Raw genomic sequence first — 13,461 nt, 5'->3', positions numbered from 1 at the left:
CATATTTTTTATAATCTGCTTCAGCAATATTGTACATTTATAATTAATTTAAAAACTGCTGAGTAACCAATTTTGGTCTTCAAGGTTTTATCTTTCAAAGGGCTATGACAGAAACACCACGAAATTTTGCACTTTGATACAAAAAGCGAAAAATATCTTGACATTGTCTCGTTGTTTTAATATTTTGTTTACATTGACAACAACTTTTCTTTTTCTTTTCGCCCACAGCGTTACCAGCCTGCGGCTTTCCCAAACACCCAGTGGTACTTTTCTTTCCTCCAAGCTTTGGACATGTACCTAGGTCGTCATGGACCCTTTACCATATAGCCCAAAGCTTGGCTACTGGTCCGGCTCCACACCAGCCTAGGAACGAGCCCAGTCAGCTAGAATTTATTGAGAATTTTGATGTTTACGAAGTCACAATGGTTCAAAATTACAAAATATAGAATATAGTACAAGTTAATTATTAAATTGGTTGCATGCAAGTAACACCTAGTGGTACTGTGAAAAAAAAAAGCATTACCTCAACAGAAGTGGAAAAACCACCAGAATCTTCCGTAGCCGTCACTATAAGAGAATATGACTTTGGCTGCCTAAGATCTTCATAATCCAAATCCTTGGCCAGTTTCACGACACCGGTCGTGGGTCCTATGTTGAAGGTGCCCGCTCCTTTACCCTGAGCACGAAGGGTATACCTTATCTCTCTGTCGGCGAAGGATTTCGCCTTCACCTCGATTATACTGAAAGAGAAAACAAACGTTATCCTTAATATTTTTGATGGCTTTCTATTGATGGCTAACATAATCTCGATGGTAACCATCGACAATTCCATCATGAACCATTATGTTTTTGATGGTAACCAACATAAGTAACCATCACCCCAAAGTAGGAATTTGGACGGATTTATGATGGTCCAACATAAGAATAGCAACTTGTTTTGATAGTTTGTTCATGTTGAACCATCAGAAATTTACATCTTAGTATCTTAGAGATCAAATGTTGGAACGATCATGAACAAACAACATCCCAATCTAGGAATTTGGACGGATTTATGATGGTCCAACATAAGAATAGCAACTTGTTTTGATAGTTTGTTCATGTTGAACCATCAGAAATTTCCATCTTAGTATCTTAGAGATCAATTGTTGGAACGATCATGAACAAACAACATCCCAATCTAGGAATTTGGACGGATTTATGATGGTCCAACATAAGAATAGCAACTTGTTTTGATAGTTTGTTCATGTTGAACCATCAGAAATTTCCATCTTAGTATCTTAGAGATCAATTGTTGGAACGATCATGAACAAACAACATCCCAATCCAGGAATTTGGACGGATTTATGATGGTCCAACATAAGAATAGCAACTTGTTTTGATAGTTTGTTCATGTTGAACCATCAGAAATTTCCATCTTAGTATCTTAGAGATCAATTGTTGGAACGATTATGAACAAACAACATCCCAATCCAGGAATTTGGACGGATTTATGATGGTCCAACATAAGAATAGCAACTTGTTTTGATAGTTTGTTCATGTTGAACCATCAGAAATTTCCATCTTAGTATCTTAGAGATCAATTGTTGGAACGATCATGAACAAACAACATCCCAATCCAGGAATTTGGACGGATTTATGATGGTCCAACATAAGAATAGCAACTTGTTTTGATAGTTTGTTCATGTTGAACCATCAGAAATTTCCATCTTAGTATCTTAGAGATCAATTGTTGGAACGATCATGAACAAACAACATCCCAATCCAGGAATTTGGACGGATTTATGATGGTCCAACATAAGAATAGCAACTTGTTTTGATAGTTTGTTCATGTTGAACCATCAGAAATTTCCATCTTAGTATCTTAGAGATCAATTGTTGGAACGATTATGAACAAACAACATCCCAATCCAGGAATTTGGACGGATTTATGATGGTCCAACATAAGAATAGCAACTTGTTTTGATAGTTTGTTCATGTTGAACCATCAGAAATTTCCATCTTAGTATCTTAGAGATCAATTGTTGGAACGATCATGAACAAACAACATCCCAATCCAGGAATTTGGACGGATTTATGATGGTCCAACATAAGAATAGCAACTTGTTTTGATAGTTTGTTCATGTTGAACCATCAGAAATTTCCATCTTAGTATCTTAGAGATCAATTGTTGGAACGATCATGAACAAACAACATCCCAATCCAGGAATTTGGACGGATTTATGATGGTCCAACATAAGAATAGCAACTTGTTTTGATAGTTTGTTCATGTTGAACCATCAGAAATTTCCATCTTAGTATCTTAGAGATCAATTGTTGGAACGATTATGAACAAACAACATCCCAATCCAGGAATTTGGACGGATTTATGATGGTCCAACATAAGAATAGCAACTTGTTTTGATAGTTTGTTCATGTTGAACCATCAGAAATTTCCATCTTAGTATCTTAGAGATCAATTGTTGGAACGATCATGAACAAACAACATCCCAATCCAGGAATTTGGACGGATTTATGATGGTCCAACATAAGAATAGCAACTTGTTTTGATAGTTTGTTCATGTTGAACCATCAGAAATTTCCATCTTAGTATCTTAGAGATCAATTGTTGGAACGATTATGAACAAACAACATCCCAATCCAGGAATTTGGACGGATTTATGATGGTCCAACATAAGAATAGCAACTTGTTTTGATAGTTTGTTCATGTTGAACCATCAGAAATTTCCATCTTAGTATCTTAGAGATCAATTGTTGGAACGATCATGAACAAACAACATCCCAATCCAGGAATTTGGACGGATTTATGATGGTCCAACATAAGAATAGCAACTTGTTTTGATAGTTTGTTCATGTTGAACCATCAGAAATTTCCATCTTAGTATCTTAGAGATCAATTGTTGGAACGATCATGAACAAACAACATCCCAATCCAGGAATTTGGACGGATTTATGATGGTCCAACATAAGAATAGCAACTTGTTTTGATAGTTTGTTCATGTTGAACCATCAGAAATTTCCATCTTAGTATCTTAGAGATCAATTGTTGGAACGATCATGAACAAACAACATCCCAATCCAGGAATTTGGACGGATTTATGATGGTCCAACATAAGAATAGCAACTTGTTTTGATAGTTTGTTCATGTTGAACCATCAGAAATTTCCATCTTAGTATCTTAGAGATCAATTGTTGGAACGATTATGAACAAACAACATCCCAATCCAGGAATTTGGACGGATTTATGATGGTCCAACATAAGAATAGCAACTTGTTTTGATAGTTTGTTCATGTTGAACCATCAGAAATTTCCATCTTAGTATCTTAGAGATCAATTGTTGGAACGATCATGAACAAACAACATCCCAATCCAGGAATTTGGACGGATTTATGATGGTCCAACATAAGAATAGCAACTTGTTTTGATAGTTTGTTCATGTTGAACCATCAGAAATTTCCATCTTAGTATCTTAGAGATCAATTGTTGGAACGATCATGAACAAACAACATCCCAATCCAGGAATTTGGACGGATTTATGATGGTCCAACATAAGAATAGCAACTTGTTTTGATAGTTTGTTCATGTTGAACCATCAGAAATTTCCATCACAGTATCTTAAAGATCAATTGTTGGAACAATCACGAACAAATAACATCCCAATGTAGGAATTTCGACGGATTTATGATGGTCCAACATAAAAAAAATTGCTTTGATGATATATTCCTGAGAACCAACAAATTCTCATTAAACCATCATGGAAATACATAGTTGGAACCATCATGGATCATCACCGATTGTTGATCCATGAGAATCAAAATTTCCTTGATGGTTAACCATCATGGTTTTAAAGTAGCATTTTCCATCATGGAATGAGGGAAGTTTGTTGGCACATCAAAAACCCATGAACGCATAATGGAAAATGTTGGAAGGTGATCATCAAATGATGTTGGACCATCATGAACCGCACTGAAACCAACATAAACCATCAAAATGTTTTGATGGTACCATCAAGAATTTTGACTTGGGAATAAACCACTATATCAGCAACTTCAAAATTTGGCTTATTGTAAATTTAGCGAGGTACTAATTAAGAAATATATCGTAGAGTATTGCTATCATTGGACTGGTTTCTTCCTAGGGCCATCTCCATTATTGCTTAGTTATGGAACTACCTTTTGAAAGTTTAGTATACTTTATAAGCCTTTTAAACGATGAGTTAATTCACCATCAAATAAATTTCTTGCAAAAGAATGAACTAAATTTGTACTTTTTTAATGAAAACAAATTAAGAATATCTGTGTGGCGTTAAAATTGCTTTAGTTATAACTGATAAAGCTTAAAACTGCTTTATTTAGCCATATTGGCATTTGCTACATACCTTGTTATAACCAAACTCACGGACACATACCAATAATACTGCCCGAGTATTACTGAATACGGCCCGAGTTTACTGAAAATAGCTTGATGGCCAAACTATGAAAATCATATTGAGGCAAATTGTTTGAAATTGTACTTTAAAATTATTTATTGAAAACGGCATTAAATGTAATTGAATCTGTAATCATATAATGATCTCATTTATTCCTTTAAATAAATAGAAAATGTTCATTGTAAATGGTTTTAGTGTATTTTCTTTGGTCTGTGTTGATATCTATAAACAGCATTTTACATTTAAGCATCGTGTTCATTATAGTTTTAAATACTTTGCAGACTTGTAATAAGGTGATACAGAATTAAGAAATACCATAGCTACTGACCCATTCATAGAAATATCTTGATTTATCAAAATAGACCAGTTTTCTTCACTGAGCCAATTGAACTTACTACTATTTACTTAACATTTGCAACGACTACGCACAATAGTTGTATGGAAATACATATACACGTAGAAAACTATAAAACCGGTAAATTTCTTGGTTTTAAGGGACAATTCCTTTTAGTTTCTCATTGATATCAACCGTTGCCCTGCATTTGTTACGAAACTCAGTGTTGTTGTGTAAAAACAATGAATACAAAAGTTAGATAGAATTTACTATTTTTACTTACTCTGAATCCTTCTTCTGGTTCTCGGGTATGGTGGCTTCATACTTCTGCATATAGAACTGAGGGGGTCTCTTGCCCCCCATGATGGACAGTCTCTCCTCTCCCGTCGACTGATGTTGCCTGTCTTCAGTCATCCCGTTGTGATCTTCAGCCTTCACGTACAGTACGTACTCCTTGTCCAGCATAAAGGGATCACTGCCCAGTGTCCTCACTTCACCGGACCTCTCATCCACCTCGAAACGTCCGCCGGCTGCACAAGAAGAAAACATAGGTCATGAAGCCGATAGTGAAACATGAAGCCGGTAGTAGGAATGGGTGATGTTAAGATTTTGGCATCGCGATGTATCGCCTCGCTAACATCGTGATATTTTTGATGCATCGCGATGTTTCGGTACGTTAGTGTTTTACATTTAGTACTGCGTAAATTCGCAATTAGTAAATTGCATTTTCTTAAAACTAACCTCGCATTCTTTTTTTAATAATTATTTCTCAATATTTAAAGGCGTGGATACCTGCAAAATAGCTGTTTAAAAACATTAAACGGCTGGAATGATTGTAAAAAAAATCTAAATAATTTGCACACACAATTAAAAGAAAACCCTTCCATAACTAAGTGGTAGAACAACACCTCAATTCTTGACCAGATTCGGATTCATCATGTGAACAAAACGGTGAGTCGCGATGTAAAAAAGACGGGAAAAGATTACGATCATCGACACCGCACACTTACGGAGGAAAATGCTCTTCGCGCGAGCTTGTATATCGGTGTACTATCGGGAATAAGGCTCAACATCGCACGTGTAGACATCGATATCAACGATACGTCGGGAAATATCGTACACATCTCAGTAAATCACAATTTCCGATGGTTCGAAAAATTGCCTATCCAAACATAGGATCAACGATGATTACATAGAATCGACATCTTCCGATGCATCGATTTATCGCCCAGTAAAAGCGGTAGTTCTGCGTTCTAATGAAGAAGGCAGTACCTCCACTAACTTTCAGGAGATACTGCCTTCTTTGCATAGGATCGCAGAGTAATTTGGTAATAAGATAAAACTTGAAAATTTGAAAGTTCCTCAGAATGTTTTAACTTTTAAATATAGTATGTTCTTAACTCTGATAACATTATGCTACAGAATGTCATCATACGAGGGTTGCTATTTATATTTCTGGCCTTGGCAACAGTAAGTGTTGCTAGGCGACCACAGACGATTTTAATCGAAAGTTTGATATTTTTAAACATAAATTCATTTCATTTGTGTTGTTGACAGTAAATTGAAAAGTTCTTCTCTTTCAAAAAATGGAATTGAATCGTGAACATTTTCGTGCCATTATTTTTCATAACTTTCGACGTGGTTTGTCAAGACAAGAGTGCTTCGATGAACTTAATTCTTTATTCAGCGATAAAGCGCCATCCTACAGCACTGTAAAAACTTGGTATAACGAATTTAATCGTGGTCGATGTTCGACCCAGGACGAATCCCGTACAGGTCGTCCAAAATCCGTTGTTCTGCCAGAAAAGATCGATGCTGTGCGTGAACTGATAAAGCAAGATCGTCATGTGACATACCGTGAGATAGAGGCGTCTTTGGACATTAGTATGACTAGCATCAATAAAATATTGCATGAACATTTGAGCGTAAAAAAAATTTGTTCGCGTTGGATCCCGCATAATCTGACAAACGCTCAAAAAAAGGCTCGTGTCGATTGGTGCAATGTTGGAAAAATACGTTCAAGGTACATCAAAGGCTTTGTATAACATCTACACAGGTGACGAATCATGGATCTATGCATATGAGCCGGAAACAAAACAACAATCAACTGTATGGGTCTTCCAAGACGAGGCAAAACAAACAAAAGTTGTTCGAGGAAGAAGCACATCGAAACAAATGATTGCCTGTTTCTTCGGCATTAACGGTCATGTGGCAACAGTGGCGTTAGAGCAACGCAGAACGGTCAATTCTGAATGGTACACGACCATTTGTTTGCCAGAAGTCATCGGAGAAATTCGAAAAAAAACAGAAGAACAGGCGAATCATTCTTCATCATGCAATGCGAGCTCTCACACATCGACTCAAACAAAGGCATTTCTGACGGAGCGAAAGATCGAACTGATGGGTTATCCGCCGTACAGCCCTGATTTGGCACCCAATGACTTCTTCTTATTCTCACACATCAAAAATAAATTACGTGGACAACGATTTTCGACCCCCGAAGAAGCAGTTGATGCATTCAAAACGCATGTTTTGAGGTTTCCACAATCGGACTGGAAAAAGTGCTTTGAAAATCGGCTCAAACGCATGCAAAAGTGTCATCATGGAGAATATTTTGAAAAACAATAACACCAATTTCGATCCTACATATTTGTTTTTTCATTATTAGGCCAGAATATAGCAACCCTCGTATAGAAGAGTGGTCGGAAGTTGTTACTTCTTTTCGTAATTTGCAATGAATTGTGCGCTACTTTTAATATATATATATATATATATATATATATATATATATATATATATATATATATATATATATATATATATATATATATATATATATATATATATATATATATATATATATATATATATATATATTGTGATGAGTCGTGCGATACAAAAAAAAATTGTAGTTAGTAGCGAGCAACAACTTAATATTAACGTTAGTTAAGTAAAGAAACAAGGTTCACACACTACTTATTTTTCGAAGTTGAATGGTACAAATCCCTTCGGGTCCATCAACGGATATAATGAGTAGGCTTCTGTGGCTGAGCGTTAATAGGAATCGTGCAATACTTTCATTAAAACTCGTCATCGCGAATAATAGCTATTTTATCACTTTGATCACACTTTCAAGTGCGAATGTACGCTCATGAAACATTAATGTTATTTCAATGGAACAGATTTTCTCTGTAAATTTTCGATATACTTTAGTTCTTAGAGGAAATAAGAAAGCATTAAACACTAAGCAAAATCGCAAATATTTGATAATTTCCTGGCATTCTTCGAATTAAATATTCGCTGTTGAAAAAGGAATAAAAAGTTAACGGTTAAAAGAAAAAATTCATAAGACATGGTTTAGGATAACAAACTGGCTCATGTAAACATAAATAAATATTTCTTAATAATTCTTCATACTTAAATAAGTTGATTTCTTTCACTTAAAACCGTTCACAAAATGGGTTATTAAACAAATTAAGTTATCATATTCTCCACGAAGTGGCTGATTTAAAAAGTAGTATGCAGTCGATACAATTTAAAAAAAAAATAAAAAAATTTGTAGCTGTAGCTCACAACACTTGTAATAAAGAAGTAGCAGTTAATTATAAAAATAATGTAGTTGTGTGTATTGATTGTGTAAATAAAAACAGAGCACTAAACGGGACTTAACATTTAGCGAATTGACCAAGTCAACATACCTTTTTTTTTTTTTGAAACAACAACACAAAAACACCCATTTTTCATATGTTAAAAATTATCATTTGACTAGTGTCTGTAAAACAAAAACTAAAATTCTTGCTTCTTAGAAACAAAAAAAAAACATGCCTTTTCTTGATGTTAAAAATTTTTGTTTGAATAGCTACTGTAAAACAAAAATTAAAATTTTTGCTACTTCGAAACAACAACAAAAAAAAGCATTTTCCTGATGTTAAAAATTATCGTTAGAATAGTTTCTGTGAAACAAAAATTTAGAAATTCAACTTTTTTTACTTTTTTCATTTCTCGAAAACAATACTACTGATTTTGCTTAAATTTCAGATTTTATAATTTAAAATTAAATTGTTTGTGAAGACATAATATTTAAAAAAATAAAAATCTGTAAATTATTTTGCTTGAGATCACCTTCGTATCCAGAATTTTGATTTAACCAATATCAAGGACTACGCTTTTAAAGTAGAAGATGATTTATTTAATTGATATCACTCCTACATCGTCTGAATAAAAAAAATAATAAAAGAACATACTTACTTCTGTCTCTAACAAGAAAGTAATGAATGTTATGGTCTGTGTCCGGATCTCTTGCCTGGAGTTTGAAAACTGGTGTCCCCGGTGGAGCATTCAGTTGAACGACGGCTTGCATGGGAAGGGGTCTGTTGATGAAATAGGGTGGCTCGTCGTTCACATCCTTCAGGTGTATTATCACTCGCTGCCTCTCTGGATCTGAAACGATCGAGACAAAATCATTTTTAATCTAACAATCCTTTTATTTATTTATATTATTTTTTGCAACAAACTGGTCTCCCGAGCCGTAATGGCTCAGGGAATAGAGCGTAGTACACATTTAAATTAAGCCTAAAAGCCGTATTATTCTGTTCTAAATTTTTTATAAAATATTACGTAAAAGTACGAGTCGTGAGATAGTCTTTAAAAAGCTGCAGTCCTTTGTTTGCTTATAAAGAAAAATATTTCTTAAAGGTAGGCTTATAAAACGATTCAAGAGAAACACACAAAATGTCATATGCAGTACATATTTAGGACAATGGGATACCTGCAAGTGACGAAGTGTGGGTATTTCGATCCCTGATTAGCTGTTAAAACATGGCACTTGTTTACGTTAGCAACTGTTCTTTCCATTTTATTTCGAGTAAGCCAAGCCCATCAAGTATCAATTCTCTTAAGTGGCACATTCTAAATTCTTTCACAAAGATTTCAGTTCCTTGTACTACATATTTACACAGAGATTTAACGCAAAGACAGGCACGAAGCCATTTGGAAAATAAACAAACTAATAATGCATCGAAGTTGCCACAAAACAAAAATATATCACGGTTACAATGAAATACATGAACAAATATTAAATCTAAGTTAAATAAAATAAATAAGCTGGAACGAATTATATTTCAACAAACTCTATGTACGATACGGCACTGTATTTAAATAACTTATCGTTAATTAACATTCTAACTTATGTAGAGAAACTTTAGCTCAACTTTAATTCGTCATTTTGCTGATAAAGATTAGCTGGTGGTGACGTCATAGGTCACATGTGTGGATATGGGAGGTCTTAGTGGTGGTATGAGAGTGCCAGTACTCAATTGAAAACACGTACTAGGCTTCAGTTACAAAACTAGCCTCTTTTTTTATTTTTAATTTCGCAAGGTATAATGTTAGATAAACAAATGCCGTAATATGCTTTAAGTACCTAAATAAAAAATTACATTTGTTTGTTAATTTTAAAATTATAGCTATCTTAAGACTTTTAAATACATGTCCCTTCAATAAAAGGCTCTATGAGAGCTCAGTGGGACAAAAATCAGGAAAATAATCAAAAATTGGATATGGATTAAAACTCATCATTAGAATGATATTTTTGCAGTAGATTATTTAAGAAATGCATTCGTGAACTTAATTTTGGGATTCACTGCAATAAAATAATGGTAAAATTCAAATTAAGTTTAAATTTTTTAAATATTGAGAATAGTGTTATATCCATTTAAGCCTATAAATATTTGTAATAATTTAAATTATAAATAGTGAATGTGAAACTAAACTGTATACTATCTTAATATATCATATTTTTCATACTTAATATATCATATTTTTTGCTAGAGCTGGAAAGAAAGTATTTGTGGCTTACGCATCTTAGCAGTATATAATTAAGGAGGTAATCAAAACTAGCTGAAATAAAGTTTGTATATTTTTAGCGGTTTTTAGCATATTTCATAAATCGTAACCCAAGTTATTGTTCGTCCTTATGATATGTTTTAAAAACAATTAAAATGTATATTTCAACTCACATAAACACACATCAGCCACTTAATTGTCTTATGATTTTTCAATTTAAATTTTAAGTTGGCCTTCACGAGGAAAGAACATCAATCCACACCAATATTTGTATGTTTGCTACTTTACCAGTAATCTGTCCCATCTCGAAATGTAAAAAGCAGTTTTCTAGTCATTTTAATTTATTTACATGACTATTATTTTAATATTTCGAATGAAATTTATATCTGTCACGTATAATTAAATGCCTCAAAACAATATTTTTATATTTGCATAATTATGCCAATGAAAAAAAATCTTTAGAAGTTTTTTTTTTAAAAAATATCACATCTCTTTCTTATCCAAAGATACCACTCTACTTTAAATTTTGCATCCAAAATTTTTACAAAGGAAGGAAATTATTATTCCGCGAAATGAATTTTTTGGGTAACACTGGTTTAATTCATCCCTAGAACACTCCATCATGTCGGAAAAGAATGTTTGCAATTTCAGTCGCATGATTATTGTTTTTAGCGGACAGCGACTAAGACAGAGAGCTCGTAATATAAATGACACTTAAGATTTTAACGCTTTCAGAAGAATTTTATTTGTGGAAATAAAAAGTGAAAAAATTTTCTGTGTGTTGGAGAGGGAAAAAAAATTTGTAATTTGATGAAATGTGTTTGTGATTAAAAACTTTTAACATTTAATTATAAGAAAACAATAAAGTTTTATTCAATTTATAAAATTTATGTATAATACTCTTACAAAGGAGTATTAAACTAATTTTAACTCGCTATATCTGAAATTAAAATTATAATTCTTCAAACTTATTACATTAAAAGTTGTGAAAAAAAATGGAAAACAAAAGGATATGTATTAAAAAAGATGGAAATAATTAGTAAAAAAATTTACCTAATATTTTAATCGATTAGCATTTTCATGTGAAATAACGTGTTTCCTTTTGTTTTATTTAAGAAACATGATATGATGAACCACTTGAAACTTTCATATGCCTATACAGGGGTCTGTTTAGAAGAAATTTGGGTCCGTTAACGGACCCTTCACAAAATATTTTAACTTAAAAACGAACCCTTCACAAAATAAATTTTCTTTTAATCGGACCCTTCACAAATTTGTTTATCTTCATTATTGTTTTTTTAGTCGAATAAACCCTTCCCAGGGCAGAAACCAAGAAAGATGGATGTAAACGAATTAAGTTGTGTCTTCGGCAGACGATTCTTCCATTATTCGTCCGAAATTAATATTCTGTGTTCAGCAATATAGGCTAAATATCAAATATTTGTGTTGCACCTCTAATTTAGAAGCAGCAATTGCTGTTTATTTTTGAAACTTTAATTTCTGTTATTATAATTTTACAGTGCCGAGCATAAATCTTGTATTTATTTATAATTTAAAAACTCCTTGAAAACGTTTTTTGCAATAACGGACCCTATTTGCACAAATTCATAAAAGCGGACCCTTGTTGAAAGAATGTGAGTAATTTTTTCACAATTTCACGAAAACCGGACCTTTCACAAAATGCCTGGACAGACCCCTGCTATAACTAGTTGGTGTAAGGAAAAACATAGACAAAAAAAAAATTTCAATGGCTTACAACCAGCTAGTGTAAGACGGAAAAGAAAAGACGCAGGAAACCTTCTATTGGCTAATAGCCTGTATATGTAAGAAGGAAAATCAAAGGATCAGGAAAATTTCAATTGGGTTACAACCAGTTGTTGTAAGATCGAAAAGCAAATGGGCAGGGAAATTTCCAGTGGCTAAAACTATCTGGTGTTAATACCGATTAAAAAGTTGCGGAAAAACTTTCAGTGGCTTAAAACCAGTTAGTGTAAGATGGAAAAGCAAATTTGCTTTTCGTAAATCGATGTAATGTTTCGATTGTATTTTTGGCAGTTTTGTATATTGATTTTCACGTGGTTTTTAAAATTTCTCAATATAATTCAAACAATATGGAAAATTCGAATCGTGCATTGAGTATTTACTTTTTAAGGCAATGATTCTATGGAATTTTTGGCAGTTATTGCTATTGATTTCTCAAAAGTTTTAATATTCGATATTTTTTATGCGATATTACAATTATTTATTATGCATTTGAGTGACCCCTTTTTGTAGAGTCCAATTTGCGTGATTTCGTCGTCGATCTTTTTTTTTTTTTTTTTTTCGACAATGGATTTCAAGATTTTTAATTATTTTTTTTTATTCTGATGATTATTTACAAAATGGGGAAAGAAATAATTTGTGCGTTTTTTTTTTTTTTTTTGTAGACACAGCGCTTTTGTTAATTATTTATAAAATTAAATTAGTAATTAATAATAGTTTATTAGTAGTTATTAATTAAATTAGTAACATATATGTTTGTATCTTGCTGAAAGATTTTAGTGCTAGACAGTTTTCTCGCAGATAGCTTGAAAAAATTCTGCCACAGGGTACTGTGTACTGCATACAGACAATAAGGCTAAGATATAACATCTCCAGTGGTAGATCATGCGTTAATGTCCCTTTCTCGTTTGGTTAGCCATGAGAGTTTTTGTGATTTGTCAAGCCACGTATTACAAATGAGGATTAGTTGAAAATGCGAATGGTTAATCCAGCAATCCTCTTGTCTCTAGATAGGGTTTATAATCACTGTACGGATTTAAAAATTGGTCTAAAATAAATCGGTTGTTTAACTTGGATTATAAAACTGATTGGAAC

At 33.1% G+C, this 13,461-nt stretch overlaps 1 protein-coding gene across 2 annotated transcripts in view; it reads right to left on the bottom strand.

Annotated features, from left to right (window-relative positions):
• Nucleotides 1-13,461, bottom strand: part of CadN (neural cadherin) — a 532,539-nt gene that overhangs the window by 412,187 nt on the left and 106,891 nt on the right. For both annotated transcript variants that reach the window (XM_087149551.1, XM_087149545.1), the window contains exons 3-5: nucleotides 9,010-9,201; nucleotides 5,045-5,291; nucleotides 524-740 (exon numbers count right to left, since the gene is read on the bottom strand). In XM_087149551.1, coding sequence (XP_087005677.1) covers nucleotides 524-740; nucleotides 5,045-5,291; nucleotides 9,010-9,201 — 656 coding nt within the window. The remainder of the gene's footprint in view (nucleotides 1-523; nucleotides 741-5,044; nucleotides 5,292-9,009; nucleotides 9,202-13,461) is intronic.

This window comes from Parasteatoda tepidariorum, chromosome 1, assembly GCF_982258835.1.
Source record: "Parasteatoda tepidariorum strain Cologne lab strain chromosome 1, Ptep-v5.0, whole genome shotgun sequence".
NCBI classification, from domain to species: domain Eukaryota; kingdom Metazoa; phylum Arthropoda; class Arachnida; order Araneae; family Theridiidae; genus Parasteatoda; species Parasteatoda tepidariorum.
The sequence above is the reverse complement of the archived record's forward strand: the minus strand, read 5'-3'. Positions and strand labels throughout refer to the sequence as shown.